The following is a 25,678-nucleotide window of genomic DNA, read 5'->3' on the forward strand; positions in this document are numbered from 1 at the left end:
AGTTTCTAAACACAAGTATATAAAATATACGTAACCTCCAAAAACTAAACAGTTAGCAAGTTAATACGATACTAAATATTTGATAACCTCAAATTAATATTTAATTAGGAGAGCATACTTGTAAAAACTTTCAACCGTTGGATGGCTCCACACTCCACTTAAAGAATAAACGTGGGAAAGATCCGAAGATCCGGCACATAGCAATTTAAGGTGCGAATGTAAACTGAAGAAAACGCGCGTAGCATATTACTCCCCCATGCCCTCCACAAACCGTCAAACCCCACCTTTCCGAAAATCAAATCAAAATCTCAGTTAGTTCATCTTCTGATTTGCTCTGCGTCTCCCTGCCAAATCCAACGGCTTCGCTTTCACGTTTCAATCTCTCTCTCTCTCTCTCTCTCCCTCCTTCTTTCACTTTCTCACACCTCCGCAAACGCACGCTCCTTCGCCTTCTTCTCCACCTTCATACTCCAGCACCTCCGACTTCCGGTTCCCTAATACGGTGCGTATTGGGATTTGATTTCGGCACTAACAGCGGGCCGAATTGACGTTTCGGGCTCGATTTGATTGGAAAATACGAACGAGTTGTCGAGAATGCCACTGGATTTGTCGTCGGAGCAAGACACCGACGATGCTGATACCGAGTTCGTTGAGGTTGATCCCACTGGTCGATACGGTCGGGTCAGTAGCCGTTACTTTTTTCGCTCTCTTTTTTTTCTCCTTTAATTTCCATTTTTTCCTGGTTTTTTTTTATTATTTGTTGATTTGATTTAGCTGGTTTACTTTTGAAATGTTTGGAAATTAATTAGTCAATGCTTTAAAGTCTTAATCTTTTATCAATAAAGTTGTGATTTTGACTGATTTGTGTTGAATTCTCTTTTGTTTTTGGTGATTTTGCAGTATAAAGAGGTTCTAGGAAAAGGGGCTTTCAAGAAAGTGTATCCTTTTGCTCTCATATGTTTATTGACCAATTATTTTTCGAATTTTAATTTTTGGGTTTTTTAGTTGGATTCAAATGCTGTGTGAATTTGAACCATTTTAATTTGATATCATATTGAGGCCGAATTGTGTTGTGGATCTATTTTTGTGTGGCCTTGATCGGTATGGAACTTAGATATCGAGCATTTGATGAGTTGGAAGGTTTAGAAGTAGCTTGGAATCAGGTTAAGGTGGCGGATCTATTGCGCAACTCTGAAGATTTAGAGCGGCTTTATTCGGAAGTTCATTTGCTTAAGACTTTAAAGCACAAGAACATAATTAAGTTTTACAATTCGTGGGTCGATGCCAAGCGTGAGAACATCAACATTATTACAGAGATTTTCACCTCGGGAACTTTACGACAGTGAGTTTATAGTGATTTATTGTCGTCTAACATTTGATGTCTGTGATTCCTTTATGCTTTTATTCAGTGTTTCAGCGTCCATTATCGTGTAGGTACCGGAGAAAGCATAAGCATGTTGATTTGAGGGCGTTGAAGAAATGGTCTAGGCAGATCTTAGAAGGCCTTTGGTATCTTCATAATCATGATCCCCCCGTCATCCATCGAGATTTGAAGTGTGACAACATTTTTGTCAATGGGAACCAAGGTGAGGTCAAAATTGGCGACTTAGGACTTGCTGCTATTCTTCGCCAAGCTCGTTCAGCTCACAGTGTTATTGGTGAGGACTAAAAATATAATCAGTTATCTATATTTTCCTTCCGCAATAATATTAGTGCAGAATCTTTCTGTATCAGAGCCGGCAATGTAAGTGTTTTATCACCTTAGGTACCCCGGAGTTTATGGCGCCAGAGCTTTACGAAGAGGAATACAACGAGCTTGTAGACATTTATGCCTTTGGCATGTGCTTGTTAGAGTTGGTGACCTTTGAGTATCCATATGTTGAATGTTCCAATGCTGCTCAAATATTCAAGAAAGTGACATCAGTAAGGCCTTCATGACCTTTTGTGTTTTCACTGTCATAGTTGAGAAGAATTTCCTGTCCTTGAATGTTACATCATTTAAAAGTGTGAACTTGAACAGTTACTGGATCTGTCAGACTCTCAAGATTTTTAGATAATTTCATTTTTCCAGATACATTGCATTTCTTTTAATTGTTGTTAATGGTTCATCTAAGTGGATTGTGATGCATGATTCAGTTGTATAGCTTGTTTCATTAGAGCAACTTTGGATCCTTTCCCACCAATACAAAGGTTAATACTTGAATTCTAGGCATAATGGCACAAAAATCTCCCGTGGCGAATGATTATTGTACATTCTAACATGGTCCTTGCATCAGCTCTAACATGGTTCTTAACTTCTTATATCAGTTCTGACATGGTCCTTATATCGGATCTTTTTCTGTTGTGGTAGGGAGTAAAGCCAGCATCGTTGGCAAAAGTGACAGATCCTGGAGTTAAAGCATTCATAGAAAAATGCATTGTGAAAGTTTCAGAACGCTTGCCTGCGAAAGAACTTCTGATGGATCCTTTTCTCCAATCAGATGATAATCGTGAAAGTATATCTCGCTCTCTACGACCCACTCATTATTCAGGTAAAGTGAGTTGTTTATCTAGTGCTCAAAGGCTTTTTGTGTTATTCTCCTCACATTGTGACATGCTAGATGTAGAAGGCAGTTCTGATCAGATTGATATTGAAACAAAGGATATGGACCCTTCTCATGAGACAAGCCGAGACTTCAGTGTCGAAGGTCAGAGGAAAGATGACACGATATTTCTGAAATTACGAATAGCAGATTCTACAGGTAACCTTTTCTTTCTTTTCCACTTTTCTATTTTGTTTACTTTTCTGTCAAAGAAGTTTGTTTTTATGCCAGCTCCGGCTCTTAAAACTGAGAAAGTTTCCACCTGGGCCCAGGTCATTTTCGAAATATTCACTTTCCATTTGACATTGGGGAAGACACTGCAATTGCTGTTGCTAGTGAAATGGTTCACGAGTTAGACCTGACAGATCAAGACGTTTCAACACTTGCTGAAATAATTGACTCCGAAATCCATTCCCACATTCCAGATTGGCCACACGTAGAAGATTCTGGAGACCATATTGATGGTGAGGCCTCAACTCCTTATAGCCATGCTTCTGAGTCTAAGGAGGACGCTTCTCCGGTAATACACGAGGCCCTTCTTTCTAGTAATCTTGCGTTAGAAAGATTGCCTTCAGGCCGCAAGTACTGGTGTGACTCACCCAAGGAAGGTGGTGGAAATTCTCCAGCTAAGTATTTCTTTTCTAATTTGAATTCTCCTGCGGCTTCAGTCACTGCAGGAGGTACTGAAGAAAATGAGAACTCTGCTGGTAGCAGCCCTAGGGAGGACGATGATGCAAATGGTGCTGGCACCTCAGATTCACCAAATGGTGGTGTTGAGGAAGATGAGAGATCTCCTGGAGGCCCTAGAGAGGAAAATGATCCAAATGGTGCTGGAGCCTCTGATCCGCTGAGTGGTGATAGTCATAATGCAGCTACTGATCCACATCTTATTAATGGCGTTCTTCCATTTGAATCAGAAGTAAAGATCATTGCCAAGAAACTCGAGAATCTATTGGTAAAACAGAAAAAGGAGTTAGACGAGCTCAAAAAGAAACATGAATTAGCAATATCAGAACTATTGAAAGAACTGCCCCCAGTTTTCCGTCGAAAGGTTTTAGATATATGTAAGGTGAGATTTCCAGACTACAAAATGCAGCTTGAGGCAGACTGCTAAACCAAGCAATTTGCAGATTCGGCTCCTCGTATCTGTTTCACGTCTCCACTTCCAATGCTGGGATATATAGATTGTTTATTCAATTTTCCAGTGACAGAAATAGAAATCGCAGAGATATTCTGTACTTCGGTGAAGTGGGGGAGCATGAGCTAGTCGCGGTATCTGGTGCTGCTGGATGGACATTGAGAGATTTGTAATATAGATCCAGCAAGTCATAGCCTGGAGGACAATCAAGCTTGTCATCCAGATCAGCTTTTAGAGCGACCCCTGAAGCCCTACAGATTCTGGCACTTGAACTCCCGCGAGGTAACACACATCACGTGGAGTATATACCTGTACAGATAAATTCTTTTACGCTTTTTTTTCCTTCAGTTATACCTCAAATCAGTGAGTTGAGCAAATGTGAAAATTATCTTGGTTTTTGGGTTACTTGTTTGTCAAGTTATTGTTGTGGGATGCTTTGCCCTTGTGTTATTTGTTGAACTGCATAATAATTACGACGTGAAAATTGAAATTTATTAGTGGCCCTAGTGTTTTTTCTGGATTCCAAAACTTTTCACCAATCAAAATATGAGGTTGGTGGTCGTGGCACGTTTGCCATGGTAGATTGTGACTCCACAATCCATAATTCCATATGATTTGCTTCAAAAAGTTAAGGTATTTGAAACAATTACGTGGCACAAAGGGAGTCTGTCTTTTAGGGTTGCCATCCCACATGGACACAAATCACCATCTATCAGTCCATTTCATGTACTTTGTAGCCACAAATAAATTTTGAGAGCCCCCATTGGCATTATTTTGAAGGATTTGTATCCCATCTGGATTCAAATTGTAAGGATCTTTATATCTTAGCCGTTTATTATATATCGTACTGTCAGAAATTATTTTGAAAATAACTTAATATGATGGTTGGTGTGTTGCCAAATCAAACTATTTTCAAAATAACTTAAAAAGTGTAAGTTTTGAATTTAACAAAAAAAAAAAAAAAAAAAAATCAACACAAACCTTTTTTTAACTTCATACATTTTGCTAATTTTTATTTGATTTATTCAATTTAATGACTAAAAATAAAAAACGGTTTGAGAAGCTAACTGCATGTGAAATTCATACCTCACTACCGAAAATTCGGTGTATTTCGGATATGAATGGCTATTGAAGTTCCGAATTTCGTTGCAATGGAATGGAATAAATTGAACCGGAATTGAAATAGAAACCCTTAAAATGCAATTAGAGCGGGTTTTATTTTCACACGTGTGAGGATATAACCCTAGTTGCACAAAAACCCCAAACTCCTATCAGTGAGACTAACTCCCTCCAAAACTCAGGCAGAGAAATGGATAGACTCCCATATGAGGTCCTCCATTGTCTTCCCAAAACAAGATAACACTATCCCTCTCTCGCTCTCCCTCCTCCTCCTCCTCCTCCTCCTTCACATTATCCCCAAAACCCCCCCAAATCCGAGCCCCTATCTTCATCCTCCTCCCTCCCTCTCTCTCTCCTCCCACTTTCTCTCTCTAAAGACTTAGTCTTTCCATGGCAATCTCCACACTAGCAGCTACAGCTGCAACCTCAGCTTCCTCAAAGCTCACATACCCATATGCCTCCCCTGCCTCCCCTTCCCCCACAACCCCTTCTTTCTCCATTAGACCTTCTTCCAAGCTAACCCACCTCTCCTCCTCCTTCCTAAACCCCTCCACCATCCTCCACCTCACACCCTCCACCGCCACCCCCCACCACCACCACCAACGCCGCAACTTCACAGTCAAAGCCGCCAGAGGCAAGTTCGAGCGCAAAAAGCCCCATGTCAACATCGGCACAATCGGCCACGTCGACCACGGCAAAACCACCCTCACCGCCGCACTCACCATGGCCTTGGCCTCCATCGGCAACAGCGTCTCCAAGAAGTACGACGAAATCGACGCCGCCCCGGAAGAGCGCGCCCGTGGAATCACCATCAACACCGCCACTGTCGAGTACGAGACCGAGAACCGCCACTACGCCCACGTCGACTGCCCCGGCCACGCCGATTACGTCAAGAACATGATTACCGGCGCCGCCCAGATGGACGGTGCCATTCTCGTCGTCTCCGGCGCCGACGGCCCAATGCCGCAGACCAAAGAACACATCTTGCTGGCGAAGCAGGTGGGTGTGCCGAACATGGTGGTGTTCTTGAACAAGCAGGACCAGGTGGACGACGAGGAGCTCCTGCAGCTCGTCGAATTGGAGGTGAGAGAGTTGCTTTCTTCCTATGAATTTCCTGGTGATGATGTGCCTATTATTTCTGGATCTGCATTGCTTGCACTAGAAGCTCTAATGGCGAATCCCACCATTTCGCGAGGCGAAAATCAATGGGTTGATAAGATTTATGAACTTATGGACGCTGTTGATGATTACATTCCGATTCCTCAGCGGCAGACTGAGCTGCCGTTTCTGATGGCAATCGAAGACGTGTTTTCAATCACTGGCCGTGGCACTGTCGCCACTGGCCGTGTTGAGAGAGGGAAAGTTAAGGTCGGAGACACTGTCGACATTGTTGGCTTGAAGGATACTAGGAACACAACTGTCACCGGTGTCGAAATGTTTCAGAAAATTCTTGATGATGCCATGGCTGGTGACAATGTGGGGTTGTTGCTTAGGGGTATTCAGAAGATTGACATCCAGAGAGGGATGGTTTTGGCCAAACCCGGGACTATTACCCCGCATACCAAATTCGAGGCCATTGTGTATGTGTTGAAGAAGGAAGAGGGGGGGAGGCATTCGCCGTTCTTTTCGGGTTACAGGCCACAGTTTTACATGAGGACTACTGATGTCACCGGGAAGGTGACTTCGATTATGAACGACAAGGATGAGGAGTCGAAGATGGTGATGCCTGGCGATCGCGTTAAGATTGTTGTCGAGCTGATTGTTCCGGTGGCGTGTGAGCAGGGGATGAGGTTTGCTATCAGAGAAGGAGGGAAGACTGTTGGAGCTGGTGTTATTCAATCCATTATCGAGTGATAGAAAATAGAAATTATGTGGTGGTCTCAACTTGTTTTTGCAATTTGGTGTCAAACTTGAACTCTCTTAGCTTCAATTTTATCTAGCTTTTGACATTTTGAAGCAATTTCCACAACCAAATGTTATATATTTTGTAGGTTTCATCATCCCAATTTGCTCTGCTTTTTTTTTTTTTTTTTTAATGATTCATTTGTGAGTTTGATTGTCATGTGAGATATATTTCCGGTTGTATGACAGAACGAGTGAGGTTTTATGCCGGATTCTTAACCTAGTTATTGAGATCGAGAGAGGCGGATACACTCCCGGTTGTATGGCAATAAGCAAAAACTTTGCACTCCCAAGTCCATGTTCAATTTGAAACACCATCGACTCAAAAAGTTTCTGTTTTTTACTCTAAAATAGCTTAATCAAATTATGACTCGAGTTAATTACAAAATACTTGAGTCCTAACTAGCCAAGACAAAAATTTCTTACCGATTTGCCATGCCGCCGGTGTGTGAGCTTCGAACAGAATGGCCGCGAGATTGCCCGAACATTAGGCGGGCGTAAATTTGGTACTCGTATATAGATTAGTATTAGATAATACGTTCACTAAACATGCCGCACTCTGCTAATTATAGAAAGTCTGCCTTTGAAACAAGCTGTTTATATATAAATAGACATTTAACGACAGATTGTATACGAGGTTGTATACATATTGCCTTGCTGCAGACAAATATTGTCCATCTCAAAGACAACTTCTCTCTAACTTACTTACCTAATATAGAAACTATCTTACTTCCTAAAACCTTGCTCCACTGTGTATGCTGAGAGTGCCTGATGATACACCGTCCTAAGTCCTTGGCGACTAAGATCAGTCTTCGGCTTCCTCCAGAAAGCTTTGTATTCCGATGGGTTCATATGTCCAAGAATATGGTTGATGCAATCAGCCCTTGCACGAATGCCGCCCTCTGCCTTCTCTCTTCTTTATCCTTTTCACAAGCTTCATCTGGGGGAGATGGATCGGCGCTGCACAGACAAAATGCATCAGTAACGGCGCATCAACAGCATCACCAGGATATATTATTCGACAAGATTAGTTACTGAAGCCAGTAGAACTTGCAGCTCAGTCATGTCAGCCAGGACCCTGGCTAACAAAGCAAAAGAAGGGCAATACTACTCGTAAAGGGAACAAATTACTATAAATTGATGGTTCATCACATTTTTGGTTCAACCGAAGGAGGATTAATAAAGTAGTGCATTGACTCGCTTAACGACAAATATCGAGATAAAATGAAGTGAAAAAAATGAAACAATTTAATACTCCATCCTGTTGGAACAGACAGCACGGTTCATACTGGATGACGCAACAGTTAAGAGATAACGACAGTTTTTGCATGACAAAAGTCACAAGATAAACCTATGCAGATAACGAACGGGTTTCCTGTTTCCTATTTTTCTTCATCTATCCCGCAGAACGCTCCCTAACTGCCGTAATGGCATTTTAATTGCCCTTCACTTTTAGTTAAAAGGAGGGGTTGGTTGGAAGAGAAGATAGCATAACATTTCAAAAGTACTGAGCCCAGGTAACATAAAAATGTACTATCCATAATCCGCAACGGTCAATCAACTAATTAAATATTTGCAGTTAAGGGCATCAACCAAACATAGAATGATAGCAAACTAATCAGAAAAAGATTCAATACCAATAACCAAACAGAGTTAAATGATGTTCACGGGTCACTAGGAAAGTAAAAGACTCAATAAGAGGTTACGAGACAAATGAAGGCAACTAGAGAAATGAGATAACCATATATCCACGATAGAACTTAGATCTAACAGAAATAACAATTTAATGGGTTCACAAAATTTAATATCTTCAAGAATTTGAAACTGCCGATGAAAAGCAGATTTAGCTGCAATTAAGACTTTCATAGATACCAAACAGTTATTAGGGTTAGTAATATGTATGCATAACAAATCTTCTTTTTTTGGAAAGCATATAAACAGCAGATCTTTCATATTATCGAAAAATAGATATGATGTTTCAACAAATTAGTTTCTGCCTTACGAAATCATGATATAACTGAGTTTGCAAAGACCCATTTACAATTATATCATCAGTTCACAACATGGTGCATGTTAAAATAAAAGATTTCTCAAGTTTGCAATCCCTATTAATCTCACGCTCAGACAATCACTAATATGGTATAGTTATACTTTCATAAAACAGCAAAAGGAATTTACCTTTTCATGCCGGAAGTGATAGGGGAATCCATATCCGAACAAACATCTTCGGGAATACCTGTAGGGTCTGAAAATGATATATTGCAGATAAATGGTGAGAGGAGAGGATCAGGTGCAGTTTCCTGTGCATATGTCCTTCCATGTTTAAGCATTGCCTTCCCCAGCATTGCTGAACTACCAGTCCACAAACCGGATTTTTGAGATTTTCTCCTGTGCTGAAAGCACACAGATGAATCCTTTAAGGTTCCGACAATGATCAACAGAGCTATCGGCAAAATTCACTATTACGAAGCCTTGATCCAATATAGGTAATAATACCTTGAAGGAGCTTCCATGGTGCACCATAAAATGACCAATTACATCTTTCCCCAGATTCGCAGCACACAAAGGACAAACCTGGAATAGCAGGATCAAAGCAGCCATCAGGTTCAAATTCTAGCTGAAACATCTATCAATTTCAAGCAGCATCTTTTTTGTAATCAATATATCAACGTTCTTCATTGGATAGTTCAGTAATGACTCAAGAATCCATTTTTGATAACACTAAATCTCCTTTTTAATCACACGAAAGAAAAGCACTTACTGCATTTTTAAAGTCAAAGCAGTGTTCTTCCTCCAAGTGGCTGCAAAGCACTGGGACTTCAATATCCACATAACAGAAAGGGCATGGAAAACACGATTTTGTGTCGTCATCTCCTTCAGAATCTTCCAAACCCATATGATTATCTGTTTAATGTAGAAGATAGAAGATCGATCAATAGGTGTATAAATCACGCATGGAATCTATATATGTACACGTGCTTATGTGCCCACATGTGGATTTAGCAAAACAAGTCAAAAGCTTCGAGAAAGTTGATCTCAGTATCTAAAAGAAAGTACTTGTCGTTTCAATTACATCAACATCCCCAACATTCAACCATTTAAACTACGAGATCAAACACATGCAGACAAGCGCACATGCACACAATTCACACGGACACGTAAATAACTATATTAGAATGATAGAACCTAACACGCAGCTATTACTCCGGCCCCAAGAAACTACTAAAGTGGAACACTTCGCCTCGCATTAGGTGATCACGTATGGGATATTCATGTAACAAACACCACCTGATTCTTATCGAGAAGACAATAAACAGAGAGCCTAAAAAAATATGAAGGCATCTTCTTATCTATACACTGCATAAGCTACAAATGAATTAACCAGTCTCAACAACCACCCTAAAGCAGATTTTTCATCTTTCTCGATATGTTTTGCAATCTCAATCGAGCCCTAAATTTCTCACCTTCACGAATAACACTAGAAGCATCATTCTCAGATTTTCCTTCACCCAAAGCCTCAGACGAAAGGCTTTCTGCTTCCTTCAATATCTGCTCTTTCAGTCTCTCCAGATCTTCCTAAGAACGCTAAAGTTTTGATTTTTCTACATTCCCCTCTCCGAAATTTTCATGACCATTATATTCTTCATCTTCACTGTAATTTTCTACATCTTCTTGAACCCCCGTCTAATTTTTCATGCTGATAAATCCCCTCAATCTTTTTGTGATGTTGATTAACCTCCCATTATAATCTCTCCACCCTAATTAATCAAAGTAACTTCTTGATCTCCATGTGGTCTATACCAAACCCTAAATTCTATAAGAAATTCAGGGATATAAATAATCACACAACTAGAAAACCTTAAATCTCTAATGCAATATTACAAACTGGGAAAGCTTTTATGAACAAATCAAGAAAACTTCATAAAATTACCTAATCTAGCATCATATAAGATATGGAAAATCTCAGATTTTCCGGACCTTTTATTTTATTAACTGTGATATTTTCCCATATTCCCCACAAGATAAACACCCCATACATTTCAGGATAAAACATTATTCGCTTGAAAATTCAAGCAAAAATAGTTCATTTAAAACAGGGTTTAACAAAACAATTAGTTAAAAAACAATGTGCCAATTTCTCTCTTAAATCCAACCAAAGTTCTCAACTTTAATTGCAACCCAGTTCTTGAAATCTCACATACAAGCCATTGCTTTACTCAAACATCAAAAAGAAGAACCTCAATTGGTGCAAGTTTTGTTAAATTCAAGGACCTCAATAAACGGATTTTTAGTTCAGCGACCAAATCTAAATTACGGTGAAAGTTAAAAAGACCAATTCTAAATTTTACTCGACACAAAATGTCGAAGTAAAAAATAAATTCAGAAAACTGAAGTACCATAGTGAAGCCTTGCAGCATGAGCAGCAGAGAGGCTCTTAGCTTTATGAACCCTGCAAGCCCACAAGTCAACGTCCATGGTGGTGGTTCAACTCTCCGGCGACCCAAGTCAGCTTTTCCCCGCGAGAACCGGTGGAACCGCGCCTTTGGCAAATGGGTTGGGACCAAAAGGCTTAAAGTTTCAAGCTTTGAGAGAGATTTTGGGGTGTGGGTGTGGTGATGTTTTGCTTACTCACTCGCCTCTCATATATTGCTCCGACACTGAAAGCTTTCTCTACACACAAATGATAGTTGATGGATATCTGACACGTGGCATTTTATTTATTTATTACACCGCTTGCTTTTTTATTTTCTTGAGTTAAATAATTGTACGTTTAATTGCAGTTCTGCTTGTTAATTGTCAATCTTTTTGTCAAAGTGCAGAGAAAACCATGGTTTTAATCTATTTTTTTATTTATTTATTTGAATATTATATTTGCTTTCTGCTGCATTTGACATGTATTAAAGCAGGATTAGTCTAATTAGATGATTAATGAGATTGTTTAATGACTCGTGTGAAACAACCTTTCTGCACATCACATGGAAGCTTTTGGCAGGTCTTGAAAGATGCCACTGATGCTGATGTTGAGGGATTTGGATCCTCTCCTCAGCCCAAGGAGAGGATTATTCTAACCAAAAGACTTGAGCCGTTTGATAAAAATCTAACGGTTATAATTATTATAATTTTAAAGGGATCTCCTTTTTTGTAGTTGTTGAATTTTTATCCAACGGTCCAAGTCATTTGATTAAAAGGATCCTCTCCTTGGGCTCAGGAGAGAATCCAAGTTTCCGATGTTGAGCTTCTTTGGGTTCTTTATCTTAAAGTGTGAATGACGTGAGGTAATTTGGTTTCATTTGGAATCTTGTTATTTTATAAAGAGCAAGGAAACAAAGAAGTAAAGGGTGAGGCTATAATCTACCGTTTCGCTTCTACAATGCTCTGAATCGTTACTTAAAGTCTTTAGATTTGATTGTTACTTAAAGTGTTTAGATCTGATTTAATGATTGTTCATATGTATTTAACAGATGTTGGACTGGATTTGAAAACTTTAAGTAGCAGGGTATTCAATACTTCAAAGTATTATTGAATAGCTTTGTTGAGAAGTATGTTGATTGTTGTAAATTCAATGTAATGTTGCTTTAAATGTGGCTCTTATGACGTTCTAATATTCATGTTTTGTATGAAATTGAAGATTTGGAACTCTTAAGACAATAGATTTTGTTTTCAAGGAATATATACTTATGAGAGTGTCTCCATCATCATGTGATCAATCATTTAGTATTTATACATTAACTTTGCAACCTGTGATATAAAAGATGCACGTGAAAACATACTTCAATAAGATAGGTAACAACTTTACTTTCTTTCTAAGTATAATTTGATCATAATTAACGTATCACCGATTTTATGTTTAGAATCCGTTTGATAACAATACGAGTATGTGCTACCTTGACAATTACATGTTGAGTGTCCAACTTACCTCCAAACCTGTCGGGGTTTTCCATCTCGTTCCCTAACCATAAATAGAAACTAATTAGGTTTTAGGTGATTAACTTTGATAAATAAGATTAATAAAGCAAAAAAGATGGGAAAGCAAATGGGGGTGACAAGGACAACCTAAAAACCAAAGGGCCAAGGCAGAGAAAGGCAAGGCATGCAGTAACAAGTTGGACAAAAAGTTGCTTTAGTGAGGAGGAAGGTGCATTACACCTACAAAAAGGGCCAAACAACAGCTGCTCAAAAGCCTGTGGTGGCACAGCATCTTCTCTTACAAAAACAGATTGAAGAGAGAGCTCAAAGGTTGAAACCCATCAAAGGGGTTTTGTAATTCTTTTATGTTTTTCATATATAAATAATCGTTATTAGAGGCTAGTGTTCCATTAGTTTAGTGGTAAACAATGGGATGGTTTGCTTGGCATGAAAGGAATTTACCAAAAGCTAAAAAGACATAAGAAAAAGAACTAATAAGGTATTGTATGGCTGCTCGGACTCGACCGAATTATCTCAGTCGTCTTGTTACTTTTGTTGAACTTATAAATGCTGAAACTGAGTTATTGAATTGGAAAACAGTCCATCATGGTGTGTCATCCAAGTGTCGTTTAAAAGGATTGGATGAATTAGGATTGACTTGTACTCGATTCTATCCTAGTCCAATCCAAGTCACCAAACAAGTACAATGGCATCACAACATATATGAGTGGATCCCAATTGGCAGTTTGGGTGATTTGGGCTACTCAAAAGAACTAATGTTCGGGCTGAACTCATATTTTCTTTGATCAATGTTAGGAAGGACTTAGCCTAAAGTTTGAGATATTATGAAGAGCGTCCACTATTAGACAGGCCCAAAGGTGTTCATGATAGGGAAAGCTAGCTAGGAAATCTTTTGATGAAGATCAAAGACCCATTGAAACATATTTTTAGGCAGATAATATGCTTTCAATGGATTTTTTTAGGGACAAGTAGACAATCCATGAGGGAGAATTCATGGCCTTTTTGGATTTATGTCTGATAATTTGTTAACACCAAGCTTGCATAAAGAGAGAATCTCTTACATAGACCAATGAAGATATAGATATGTTAATTGTCCCTTGATCTGCTGCCTCCATGTTCAAACTTTTACGATATCAAAAAGAGTGGGACTGACACAAGGTCAAGCTAAATACCTTTATGAGTTTAGAGCCATATATTGGTGGGGAATGGGAATGAGAATGTTGTTGAAGAATACAAGAATTCTTCTTCGGAAGACTGAGAACACTATATGTGAGTTATATTGTGTGGTTTCACATCTGCTATGCCGTTCAGATGATAAGATACAAGTTTGAAAATGATATCTATGTGATTGATAGTACGCCGATAACCCATTTATCTGAAATCTTGACAATTACAATAATATTTCTCCCAGGTTTTATGACATAATGATTCCTCCTCAGTCCTCATTCCTTGTAATAACCTAGCTATGGCCCAGGGCCAAATTGACTCTCTCATTACCATCATTGAGCTAATAAAAAAGTAAAGAAAGATGAATGATTATAGTACTCAAGAAAACTTAGATTGTGTTTTAAGCTGAGGAAGAAGATCTGATGATAGATACACACACATATAGCTGGAAAATATATACCCACCTATGGATCAGTATAATACACACTTGACACAAAACATCAGTTATAGAAAGAAAATGAAAGAATTTGAAAGAAAATGAAAATGTTATCATATATATATATATATATGTATGTATGTATGTATGTACGTATATATGTGTGTGTGTGTGTGTGTGTGTGTGGATCACAGTAATGCTCTCAAATTGTGTGTTTGGTGTAGAACCGAAATTCAGTAGTTGGTCAAAGTTTCTGAAAGAGATCGAGACAGCGCCAACCATTATGGTAAATCAGCATATAATGGCAGACATTATTTATCCCCAAAATGTAGGAGAGCAAGTTGTATAGGGCAAGTACATCGTTATATATTATGGTGTTTTGAGTCAATGAAATAATGTTAACGTCACATAGAGAAAAACTTAAAGCCTTCTCCAAATGTAAAGAATTTTCAGATGAAAAACTGAACGATGCATGGCGATGCTTAGCTGTTCTCATTGTAGAAAGCTTTAGATCTGTGAGAGAAATGCTAAAGGTAGAGAGAGAGAGAAAATCTAGAGAGAGAAGTTGTTGTGGAAAAAATGATTTCTGTTTTTATTAGACAAGCCATGTGTACAACCAATATAAATAGCTTTACAGATTCTAATAAACGACTATAACAATCATAGCTTAACAGCTAAGTAAAATCCTAAACAGATACATCATTGATTAGTTCTAATTGTATCCTTAACACACCCCCTCAAGCTAAAGGGAGGAAAGCGAACTGAAAGCTTGGAAGTTAACTCAGCAAAGCGAGCAGATGGCAAGGATTTAGTAAAAATGTCGGCGAGTTGAAGAAGAGAAGCAACATGGTGCACACTGACTTGACCAGCAAGAACCTTTTCGCGGATATAGTGATAGTCAATTTCCACATGTTTAGTCCGAGCATGAAATACAGGGTTAAAGGCTAGAGCAATTGCACTCTGGTTGTCACAGAAAATGGCAGGAGTGTGGAGGATAGGAAAAGAGATATCCTGCAGAATTTTACAGACCCAACTGAGTTCTGCAGCTGTATTGGCAAGCGACCGATACTCAGCCTCCGTAGAAGAGCGGGCAACAGTGCACTGTTTCTTGGCACTCCAAGAAATTAAATTGGGACCAAGGAAAACACAGTATCCACTTGTGGATCGTCTGTCAACCGGGCAGCCAGCCCAATCGGCATCAGACCAGGCAGTGAGACATTGAGACCCTGGGGTAAACCATAAACCAGCATCAAGAGTCCCTTTCAAATAACGAAGGATCCGTTTGACCGCTTGCAGGTGAATGGTACGAGGGGAATGCATGTACTGACATACTTGATTGACAGCAAATGCCAAATCAGGTCTCGTCCAGGTTAGGTACTGTAAAGCACCAACAGTGGATCTGTAAAATGTGGGATCAGAGAGAAGAGTGCCTGAGTGATCTAACTTTGCAGAACCAACAGGAGTGGAGCAAGGCTTGACACCAATCATATCTGTTTTCTTCAACAAATCAAGAGCATATTTGGATTGGTGAAGAAACATTCCTTTAGCAGATCTGTGTACTTCAATGCCCAAAAAATAGTGGAGATCACCCAAATCCTTCACAGGAAACATAGTTTGTAACTGAGCAATAATAGATTGACAAACAGATCGGGAACTACCAGTAATGATAATGTCATCAACATAGACTAAAATAAAGGTGATGGAAGAATCCTTCTTGATGAACAAGCTGGTATCAGAAGAAGAAGAGGAGAAACCCAAGGACAGAATAGCCGTGTAGAATGCTTCATACCAGGCCCGAGGAGCCTGTTTTAAACCGTAGAGAGATCTGTTAAGTTTGCAAACATGGCGGGGTTTTGTGGAATCAACAAATCCCGGTGGCTGGATCATGTATACAGCTTCCTTCAGAGTACCATGCAAGAACGCATTACTGACATCAAGTTGATGAATGAACCAGTCATAAGAAATAGCAATGGATACCAGAATACGGATAGTTGTGGGCTTAGCAACAGGACTGAAAGTCTCAGAAAAATCAATGCCCTCTTGCTGATGAAAGCCTTTAGCCACTAGACGGGCCTTGTACCGTTCAATGGAGCCATCAGGCTTATGTTTGACTTTAAACACCCATTTGCAGCCGACTAAATTTAAGGTGGGATGAAAAGGAACCAAATCCCATGTGCCAGTGGACTGCAAGGCATGAAACTCATCCTTCATTGCAGCCATCCAATGTGGATTTTTGGAAGCTTGCAGAAATGTGGTAGGAGTAGGAGGCAGACACGCAAGTGAATCAACAGACACAGGAAGAGAATGTTTTGTGGCAGTAAAGACTTTTGGTTTGTGAATGCCAGCCTTAGCTCGAGTAATCATTGGGTGAGAATTAAGAGATGGTGGTGGTGCAGGGACAGAGGCCGATGAATTATGAGAAGAAGCAGGTAAGGAAGAGGGAGATAACGGGGCAGATAGTGTAGTAAACGGAGCTGGGGAGAGAGAGTCCTGAGGTGTAGACTGAGGGAGAGCAGCAGTGACAGATGGAAGTGTACTGGAAGGAGCAGGAACTGGAAGAGTCACAGAGGTAGGAGAAGAGGTTGTAGAGGAGGCAGGTTGTGGGGGGTTGACATCAGAGAACATGCCGTGCTTGAATGGAAACAACTGCTCATCAAACGTAACATGCCGTGAAATATACACTTTATTAGTAACAGGATCAAGGCATCTGTACCCACTATGATTAAGGCTATAGCCCAGAAAAACACACAATCTGCTCTTTGCGTCAAGCTTGTTAGCTGAATACGGTTGCAACCATGGATAACAAGCACATCCAAAAGCCTTCAGAGTATGATACCGTGGAGGAGCTTGAAAAAGTTGTTCCCAAGGACTAATGGAAGAAGAACGAGAAGGCAGTCGATTGATAAGATAGACAGCCGTCTGAAACGCCTCAACCCAAAATTTGGTTGCCAATCCACTCTGAGAAAGGAGAGTTCGACCCATTTCAACAACATGCCGATGCTTCCTCTCAGCACACCCATTCTGTTCAGGTGTATGAGGACAACTGAGTTGATGTGTAATGCCTTGATCATTGAGAAAAGCTTGAAAGTTCCTGCTCAAGTACTCACCCCCTGAATCTGACCGTAGGCATTGTATGCGACAAGAAAAAAAAATTTTGAACTTTGAGCACAAAAGTCATGAAAACTGAGTACACATCTGATTTATAAACCATAGGATATAGCCAACTGTATTTAGTATAGTCATCTACCAAAATGAGGTAGTATTTGTAACCAGTACATGAAGCAATGGGAGAAGGGCCCCAAACATCAGTGTGCAGTAATTGAAAAGGCCTAGTAGATATACAAGGCAAAACAGAAAAAGGTAGCTTAGAAGCCTTCCCCAATTTACATTCAGTACAAACAGATCCTTGAGATATAGAACCTTGAGGTACAGAACGAATGACAGGTAGTTGGTGTTTATTCACAATAGTATGTAATACTTGGCTCGATGGATGTCCCAATCGCTGATGCCACAGATGAATATCTGCTTTATGAACGAGCAATGCCTGAGGAGAGAGTGCAACTCCAGATGTGCCATTTGATGCATCCCAGTAGAAAGGGTACAAACCACCTTCACAGGGGCCCTGGAAGAGCATCCTCCCAGTTCTTAGGTCCTTAATATAGAACCCAAATGGATCAAAGGTCAGAGAAGCCCAATTATCATAGACAAACTTGTAGACGGACAGTAAGTTGTGTGAAGCTTTGGGAACTAATAACACATCATTAAGCTTAAAGGTAGCATTTTGAGTTCGAATTAAAGCAGAGCCAGTGTGGGAAATACACAGACCTTTACCATTACCAACAAACAGGTGATCACTGCCGGTGTATGGAATGGCAGAGTTGAGAGAAGCTGGATCAGGTGTGACATGGTGAGAGGCACCACTATCAGTTAGCCAATAGTTCGGTGGAGGAGAAGTAGTAGCAGTCATACCAAAAGGAGGACCAACATTGGATCGCTGAGAAGCAAACTGAGAGAGTTTCTCACAATTGAGAGCTTCATGGCCATATTTAAGGCACAATTGGCACTGAAAGGATTTTCCAGAGCTGTAATTGGCAGACTGAGAACCAGAGAATGTGGATCGAGGAGATGGAACAGGACCAAGAATACCTCCTGAGGGGTTATAGTTGTTGTGATTACCTCCAAAATTCCGAGTTTGATGAAACTTAGTCCGATTCTGAAATCGACCACGATGGTTGCCTCTGTGGTTGGTAGAGCCAGAGAAACCTTGGTGAGCAGTATAGGCATGAAAAGGTTGAGAGGAGGAGGAGGATGGTCTGGTCTTGCGTTTTTGAAGAGAAATTTCCTTGCTGAGAAGCATGCCGTGTAGTTCATCAGAATTGACAGGTTCAAGTCGGGTTTCAATAGAGTCAACAAAGGACTCATACTCATCAGAAAGACCAGAAAGAGTATATGCAACAAGATCTGATTCAGAAATCGGTTCCCCAGCCGCTGCAAGTTTGTCAGAAATTTCCTTGAGAGAATTGAGATAATCCGTCATCGAGGAGTCACCTTTCTGAATAGTTTGAATCCTTGAGCGTAAGCTGTGAACATGCGTCCGAGATGCACCAGAGAAGCGACGCTCGAGAGATTGCCAGAGAGATTTGGAATCATCAAAGCCAACCGTCAAGGGAAGAAGATCTTCAGATAGAGTAGAATTAATCCAAATCATCAAGATTTGATCTCGTTCACACCAAGCCTCATACGCTGGATTCAGAGCTCGAGATCCAGAGGAATCAAGCAGATCTGGAGAAGGACACACATCAGATCCAGTAACAAGCCCTAAAAGCTTGAAACGTTTCAGAACAGGGAGGAAGAGACTACGCCAGGTGATATAGTTGTGACGATTGAGTTTCGTCGCAACCATACCTGTGATGTTCTGAACAGTAATAGACGAGAGCGATTGAACTGACGAATTGGTGACATCGACACGAGATCCAGAAGAAGCAGCCGGAGAAGAGGAGTGCGCAGCCGTCGTCATTGCAGGAAATAGAGAGAAATTGAGAGAGAAAGGAAGAAATTGAAGAGAATTAGGGCGTAAAAGGCGTGTTTGGAAGGCGAGAAACTGCAAGAAAATGCAAGAAAGGGGAAGCGAGGGATCAAAGTCGGTGGACTATGGCGAAAGATACCATGTAGAAAGCTATAGATCTGTGAGAGAAATGCTAAAGGTAGAGAGAGAGAGAAAATCTAGAGAGAGAAGTTGTTGTGGAAAAAATGATTTCTGTTTTTATTAGACAAGCCATGTGTACAACCAATATAAATAGCTTTACAGATTCTAATAAACGACTATAACAATCATAGCTTAACAGCTAAGTAAAATCCTAAACAGATACATCATTGATTAGTTCTAATTGTATCCTTAACACTCATATATACATGTGCGTGTGGGTGTATAAATATATAAGCACTGAAAGCATATTCAAAATAATATACAGTTCTATATATAACTAATGGCTCTGGTAATGCAGATAGAGATGAATGTCTTCAAAATTGACAAATTAAAACATATATATATATATATATATAATCTCTATGAGTACTGGATACTAAAAAAATCATATATTCACGCTTTCAAAACACATACTACAATTACAATACAAGTCTTACAAGCATCAAGGCAATGAGAACAAGACAGCAACATGATATATTTGCTGCATCCATTTACTAAGAAAACAGAAATATATAATTGAGAACTAAAACTGAAAAAAGATGAAAATAAATAAATAAAGGAGATTAAAGGGAAAAAAAAAAAGTGATCGATCGGACCAGGAGAGCTTCATTCCTCCATTAATGGATGCTATATATCCATCATCAGTGTATCATTCTTGGGTTGGACTTGGAGATACCCCAAAGTTCTTTAAATGGCAGTTCCAAGAAACACCCATGTATATCTCTTGAAATTGAAACTGAGGAGAAACCCTAGTTTGCTTCCACTGCACTGGACCGCCATATATTTCAGAAACAATTCCCACATCGATCGTGATCATGAGAGGGAAGATATGCAGTTGAGGGAGTGAGAGAGGGAAAGCATCAGAGTTAGAGTAACTCACAGAATACGGTAACATGGTACAGATATATATAGCTTTATATTGCACAGAGAGAGAGGGGTGAAATAAGCACGCATAGTGTGGACTGGAAGTGTGGAGAACTACTCTTATATTCCCGCATGCAGGATTTCTCTTTTTAATGAACAGTGCTAGAGGGCACGTTTCCACAAGGAAAAAGGAACAAAAAGTGAAGACGACACACTCACACAGTGGACTGTGGAGGCAAATGTGTATCTGTGTGTTCAATTTTAAGGGTTTACATTTTTGTGAAGGCAAAGCAAAGTAGCAAACTTAAAGCATGATAGATATATCGGTGCCGCAAAGGTGGGGCTAGCTAGCTCCTTAACCCTTGAAAAAAGGGTCCTTATCCATGTATAATTTATGGTGTTTGAATTTTTGGCTCCTCTCTTTTATCTTTTGGTCGGCTCGTATCCAAAAGGGTTATAATTTTCTTTTTGGTTGCCTTTCATATGCTTTTGTGTGTGGTTTGATTTAGATTTACTTTGTTATTTTCAAAACCTTATGAGATTAAGTTACAAATATCAAAAATTTACGTAGTTGGATCAAGCTGGTTTCAACATCTAAACTTGATTAACACGCATTTAGACCAAAACTAATTATGCCTCATCATGTGCAAATTGATCGTTAACATCCATCTTCTTTCTCAACCTACACTATATCAATATAAGAATTTTTGTGATGAGGGGTTAACTGCATTTTATTAAGTGTAACTATATCGTCGATATTGACGAATATAACAATTTTATAGTTGATAAGTAGGGATAGGAACGGTTCGATTTGGGGACGAAAATGTTATATTCATCCTCATAATCACGAAAATTAACCATATTCATAACCGTCAATTAACCATTAGGTATTATCCATAACTATACTCACCGGGTAACAGATTCTCCATTGGTTAACAATTATACCCATCTTCGTTAATACAAAAAATATATTCGTTTAATTGACGCATGATAATTTAGTCAATATTAATTTCGTCATTAAGTATTTGAGGTATAAAATCATTTAATGAATGGATCTTGTGGAGCATAAAAATTTAAGCTAAACATTGATAATGTGGGCTGATCTTTGATATCTCCTATAAGTATTATTGGTCTGGATTCTCATAAATTTTGATTCATATCAAAACTTTTTAACTGGTCCACAAAATGCAACTCACACAGTACAACTTTTGTATTCTCAAGGTAATGGATTCAGTGAATAATATATATATATATATATATATATATAATTTGGTTTGGATTCAGGGATGGATACGGATTGGAGACCCCTATAACCATATCCAAAACCATAACCGAATATTATTCACGGCATTTTCCCATATCCAAAATATACCCGAATTTTCATATCCAAATCTAATCCATTATGGCGGTTATCCACAGTTATCAGGTTTAACAGTTAGAATTGTCATAAAATTGTTGATATAACGTCGATAAATGCAACAGCAAATTAATTAACCTTAACGGAGATGAACTATTGGTATAAAACCATAAACTCATTTTTGATAACCATATATACAAAAACGAACCCCTTCTTAACAGGATTTCCGCTCGACTGTTCATAGAACCCTGATATTCTACAACCATAACTGGCAAAAGAATATTGAATAATAAACAATCAATATATTGCCATTGAAAACGAATAAAGGACCACCGTTGTTATGTTGCGTAAGCTCTCTACTCAATCCTTTCCCCTGTTCCACCTTCCCATTCTCTCCTGTAATAAATCGACACGTGCACCAGGCTTTGCAGAACTTCCTCGCACGCCCGTTGAGGGAGAAAGAAGGGCGGGTTCCCGTTCACTTTTGTGGACCGACACCAAATTCGCGTGAAAGGAAATGAAGTTGGGGTCCATGAAAATACACAAATAATTAATCACTTAAACTTAAAATCATTTCATCATACTACATTTTCAAAGAAGATGTTAAAACACTTACGTAGATTGTTTTGAGAAATAAAAAGGTGGTTTTCTAGTTTCAAAGAAAATATCTAAGTCCTGTATGGATTGACATTCTCTACTTTGCTGCCAAATTCGAAAAAAACGTCAAAATATATATATTTTTTTATTTTAATGTTTGGCCCATGTATTTATTTATTTATTTTTACTTATTGATTATTTTATTAGTAAATTTTCGACCCCCTTGATTTTATAAATACTAAAAAAAACATTTTAATTTGACATTTCAGTTGGAATAGGAGATTTGGCAAACTGTTATTTTGCCACATCAGCTAAAATAAAATTTGCCATTTTAATTTGACATCTCTATTGGAGATAGTCTTAGTATTACTATTGAATAATATTTTTCTTTATTTGTAATTGAAAGGTTTTAAATTCGAATATTGTGAATAACAAGTTTGAATCCACAATATATTGACACTAAGGTTGAACGAATAAATTAGTTGTATCATTGAGTAGTACCAATGTAGCAGGACTAGTTTAGACCTGACATTATATTATTATAGGTGAAGTGCCAATTTAGTCCCTAAACTATCACCTTAGTGAAAATTAGGTTCCTAAATTATTTTTTCAGTAAAATAAGTCCCTGAACTCGTTAAAAATTGCTAATTTCATCCCTTCTATTATATTCAAAGCTATTTTATCCAATTTTTCTTCAACTTAAGTCATTGACACACTTTACAATGTAATACCGTCATTTTCTCGCCTATAAGCCCTTAACATTTCATATAGGTTGCGAATATAACGTCTAATTTACCCTCCAAGGTTAACTCAATACACTATTTTTCTATGAAAAATTACCAACCTACTCTCCAATGTGTATCACATGCAAGTAACGTGACTTAAATTGACGGAAAGTTAAATATAGTAGCTTCAAATCTAATATTAGGGATGTAATTGGCAGATTTTTATAATTCAACGACTGATTTTCCTAAGAAAATAAAAAGTTTAGGAATCTAATTTTCAATCAGGTGAGTATTCAAAAACTAAATTAGCAAGTTCACCGTATCATTTAAATTATAGTACATGGGTCGCAGAAGGTGTGAAAAAGCCCATGGGTTCCCATTTAGGCCTATCAACATATGACCCAAGAGAAAACAAACTGCAAGTCCACATTTGACCCAATTATATTCGGGTTGACCCGAAAAATGCTTAAACCCTGGAAATCCCCTAGTCCATATCAACGTCTCTGCTGGTTGTCTCAGTGAGAAGTTTAGCAGCCATGAATCGAGCAAAGGCGGCGTTTCTCACTACCTGCCGATTCGCCAGCTCGCTCGCGGCGACTCGGTTCGACGTCATAGCTCCGCTGCATTATTCTCAGGTGACTCGGTCCTCTCACCTCTCTGACTTCCTTTCAAATCAATCCCACTTCCTCAACACCCATCAAAAGCTATTCTTTTCCTCGACCCCCAACTCGGTCTTGGAACTCGTTCTGGCCAACAAGTGGTCCGCCGAGGTGGAGACCGAGTTGTCGGAGTCGTACCCATCACTGACCCACGATGTAGTAATCTATGTTTTGAAGAAATTGGACAAAGACCCACGAAAAGCTTGGGATTTTTTCAATTGGGTCTGCGAGAAAGACGGATTTAGGCCAAGTTCTTCGGTGTTCAGCTTAATTCTTAGGGTTTTAGTGCATAAGAATTCGATGAAGGAGTTTTGGATTGCTCTGAGGAATATGAAAGAGCAGGGATTTTTCATTGATGCGCAAACTTATGTGGCGATTAGAGAGCTGTTGAAAAAGGGGAGGATGGATAGTGATGTCGTGGCTTTCAAGCATTTTTACGAGAGGATGATCGAAGATAACGCGGCGGATGATGTTGTGAAGAGCGTGGTGGATGTTGTTTCGGGGTCAGAGTGGAGTGATGGGGTTGAGAAAGAATTGGGGGAGATCGAACTTGAGTTATCAGATCATTTTGTCATTAGGGTACTGAAGGAACTCAGGACTCGCCCGTTGAAGGCCTTGAGGTTTTTCCATTGGGTTGGTCAGTGTTCCGGTTATGAACACAATACGATTACATACAATGCGGTTGCGAGGGTTCTTGCGCGGGCTGATTCGATAGGGGAGTTTTGGAGTATGATTGAGGAGATGAAGGCTGCAGGTCATGAGCTGGATTTGGACACTTACATAAAGATTACGCGGCAGTTTCAGAAGAGCAGGATGATGGAGGACGCGGTGAAGCTGTATGAGCTCATGATGGACGGCCCTTATAAACCCTCTACTCAGGATTGCAGCATGCTTTTAAGGAGCATCTCAGGGAGTGATAAACCGGATCTGGATATGGTTTTTAGAGTTGCAAAGAAGTTCGAGTCTGCGGGGAATACACTCTCCAAGCCTGTTTACGATGGGATTCACAGGTCTTTGACAGGCGCAGGACGATTTGATGAAGCGGAGGAAATTATGAAGGTTATGAGAAATGCAGGGTACGAGCCGGACAACATTACATACAGCCAATTGGTCTTTGGACTTTGTAAGGCCAAGAGACTTGAAGAAGCCTGTAATGTGTTGGAAGAAATGGAAGCAGACGGATGCGTCCCTGATATCAAGACTTGGACCATTTTGATTCAAGGGCATTGCGCCGCTGATGAAGTTGACACAGCGCTGATTTGTTTCGCAAAGATGATGGAAAAAGGCTGTGATGCGGATGCTGATCTGATGGACGTGTTGATAGAGGGGTTCCTTAGGCAGAGGAAGATAGATGGTGCATATAAACTGCTTGGCGAAATGGTGAAAAAAGCTCGTTTAGTAACTTGGCAAGCCACATACAAAAATCTTATCGAAAATTTGTTAGAGGTCAGAAAACTCAAAGAAGCATTCGAACTTCTTCATTTGATGAAGAAACAGAACTACCCACCTTATCCAGAGCCTTTCGTCCAATATATATCGAAGTCTGGTTCTGTGGAGGACGCTGCAGACTTTTTCAAGGCATTGACTGTTAAGGAACATCCATCATCTGCAGCGTATGTCCATGTTTTGAAAGCATTCTTTAAGGAAGGTAGATACACCGAGGCCAAAGATCTGCTTCATAAATGCCCTCATCATATTCGAATGCATGGTGAAATTTGCAAGCTTTTTGGTTCTACGGAAGGCAAGCAGAAGCGGAATACTACAGAAGATGGAGGCAAGCAGAAGCAAACTAGTAAGGAAGGCAAGCGGAAGCAGACTACTACCGAAGGCAAGCAGAAGCGGGCTAATACTTGACTTGTACACAGAGAGTTTCTTGTTGTAATTTCATGGTTAAACCCATGAGTTTTGTAACCTCTACTCATTTTTCAAGCCTACCATACAATGTTCTTAAAATCTAATGAATCAACTAAGTTTTCCAGACAAGATTGTCGTCTACAC

The 25,678-nt window shown here is 39.5% G+C and overlaps 4 protein-coding genes across 4 annotated transcripts; 3 read left to right on the top strand and 1 right to left on the bottom strand.

Annotated features, from left to right (window-relative positions):
* Positions 1–273: 273 nt before the first annotated feature.
* On the top strand, positions 274–4,194 carry LOC137713491 (probable serine/threonine-protein kinase WNK3). Its single transcript, XM_068452790.1, has 7 exons — positions 274–681; positions 901–938; positions 1,115–1,342; positions 1,435–1,658; positions 1,766–1,923; positions 2,351–2,741; positions 2,855–4,194. Exons 1-7 carry the CDS (start codon positions 595–597, stop codon positions 3,694–3,696), a joined length of 1,968 nt encoding a protein of 655 aa, XP_068308891.1. The 5' UTR covers positions 274–594; the 3' UTR covers positions 3,697–4,194.
* Positions 4,195–5,035: 841 nt separating this feature from the next.
* LOC137712018 (elongation factor Tu, chloroplastic) lies at positions 5,036–6,839 on the top strand. The gene has a single exon (XM_068451168.1). It carries the CDS (start codon positions 5,230–5,232, stop codon positions 6,691–6,693), a length of 1,464 nt encoding a protein of 487 aa, XP_068307269.1. The 5' UTR covers positions 5,036–5,229; the 3' UTR covers positions 6,694–6,839.
* A 396-nt stretch (positions 6,840–7,235) lies between these two features.
* LOC137712019 (protein DEHYDRATION-INDUCED 19 homolog 5-like) lies at positions 7,236–11,360 on the bottom strand. Its single transcript, XM_068451170.1, has 5 exons — positions 11,139–11,360; positions 9,503–9,645; positions 9,238–9,315; positions 8,920–9,134; positions 7,236–7,701 (listed from the first exon to the last, which is right to left on the bottom strand). Exons 1-5 carry the CDS (start codon positions 11,215–11,217, stop codon positions 7,590–7,592), a joined length of 627 nt encoding a protein of 208 aa, XP_068307271.1. The 5' UTR covers positions 11,218–11,360; the 3' UTR covers positions 7,236–7,589.
* Positions 11,361–23,536: 12,176 nt separating this feature from the next.
* On the top strand, positions 23,537–25,663 carry LOC137713370 (pentatricopeptide repeat-containing protein At3g48250, chloroplastic-like). Its single transcript, XM_068452658.1, has one exon. It carries the CDS (start codon positions 23,558–23,560, stop codon positions 25,532–25,534), a length of 1,977 nt encoding a protein of 658 aa, XP_068308759.1. The 5' UTR covers positions 23,537–23,557; the 3' UTR covers positions 25,535–25,663.
* The last annotated feature ends 15 nt before the right edge of the window (positions 25,664–25,678 follow it).

The sequence above is a fragment of the Pyrus communis genome, chromosome 13 (genome assembly GCF_963583255.1).
Source record: "Pyrus communis chromosome 13, drPyrComm1.1, whole genome shotgun sequence".
NCBI classification, from domain to species: domain Eukaryota; kingdom Viridiplantae; phylum Streptophyta; class Magnoliopsida; order Rosales; family Rosaceae; genus Pyrus; species Pyrus communis.

Coding starts and splice junctions, on each gene's coding strand:
- LOC137713491 (XM_068452790.1), top strand. CDS start 595: ATGCCACTGGATTTGTCGTCGGAGCAAGACACCGACGATGCTGATACC. Junction 1,343..1,434: donor ACCTCGGGAACTTTACGACA/GTGAGTTTATAG, acceptor ATTATCGTGTAG/GTACCGGAGAAAGCATAAGC. Junction 1,924..2,350: donor TATTCAAGAAAGTGACATCA/GTAAGGCCTTCA, acceptor CTGTTGTGGTAG/GGAGTAAAGCCAGCATCGTT.
- LOC137712018 (XM_068451168.1), top strand. CDS start 5,230: ATGGCAATCTCCACACTAGCAGCTACAGCTGCAACCTCAGCTTCCTCA.
- LOC137712019 (XM_068451170.1), bottom strand. CDS start 11,217: ATGGACGTTGACTTGTGGGCTTGCAGGGTTCATAAAGCTAAGAGCCTC. Junction 9,316..9,502: donor GCTTTGACTTTAAAAATGCA/GTAAGTGCTTTT, acceptor CTGCTATTCCAG/GTTTGTCCTTTGTGTGCTGC. Junction 7,702..8,919: donor ATCACTTCCGGCATGAAAAG/GTAAATTCCTTT, acceptor TTGTCTGTGCAG/CGCCGATCCATCTCCCCCAG.
- LOC137713370 (XM_068452658.1), top strand. CDS start 23,558: ATGAATCGAGCAAAGGCGGCGTTTCTCACTACCTGCCGATTCGCCAGC.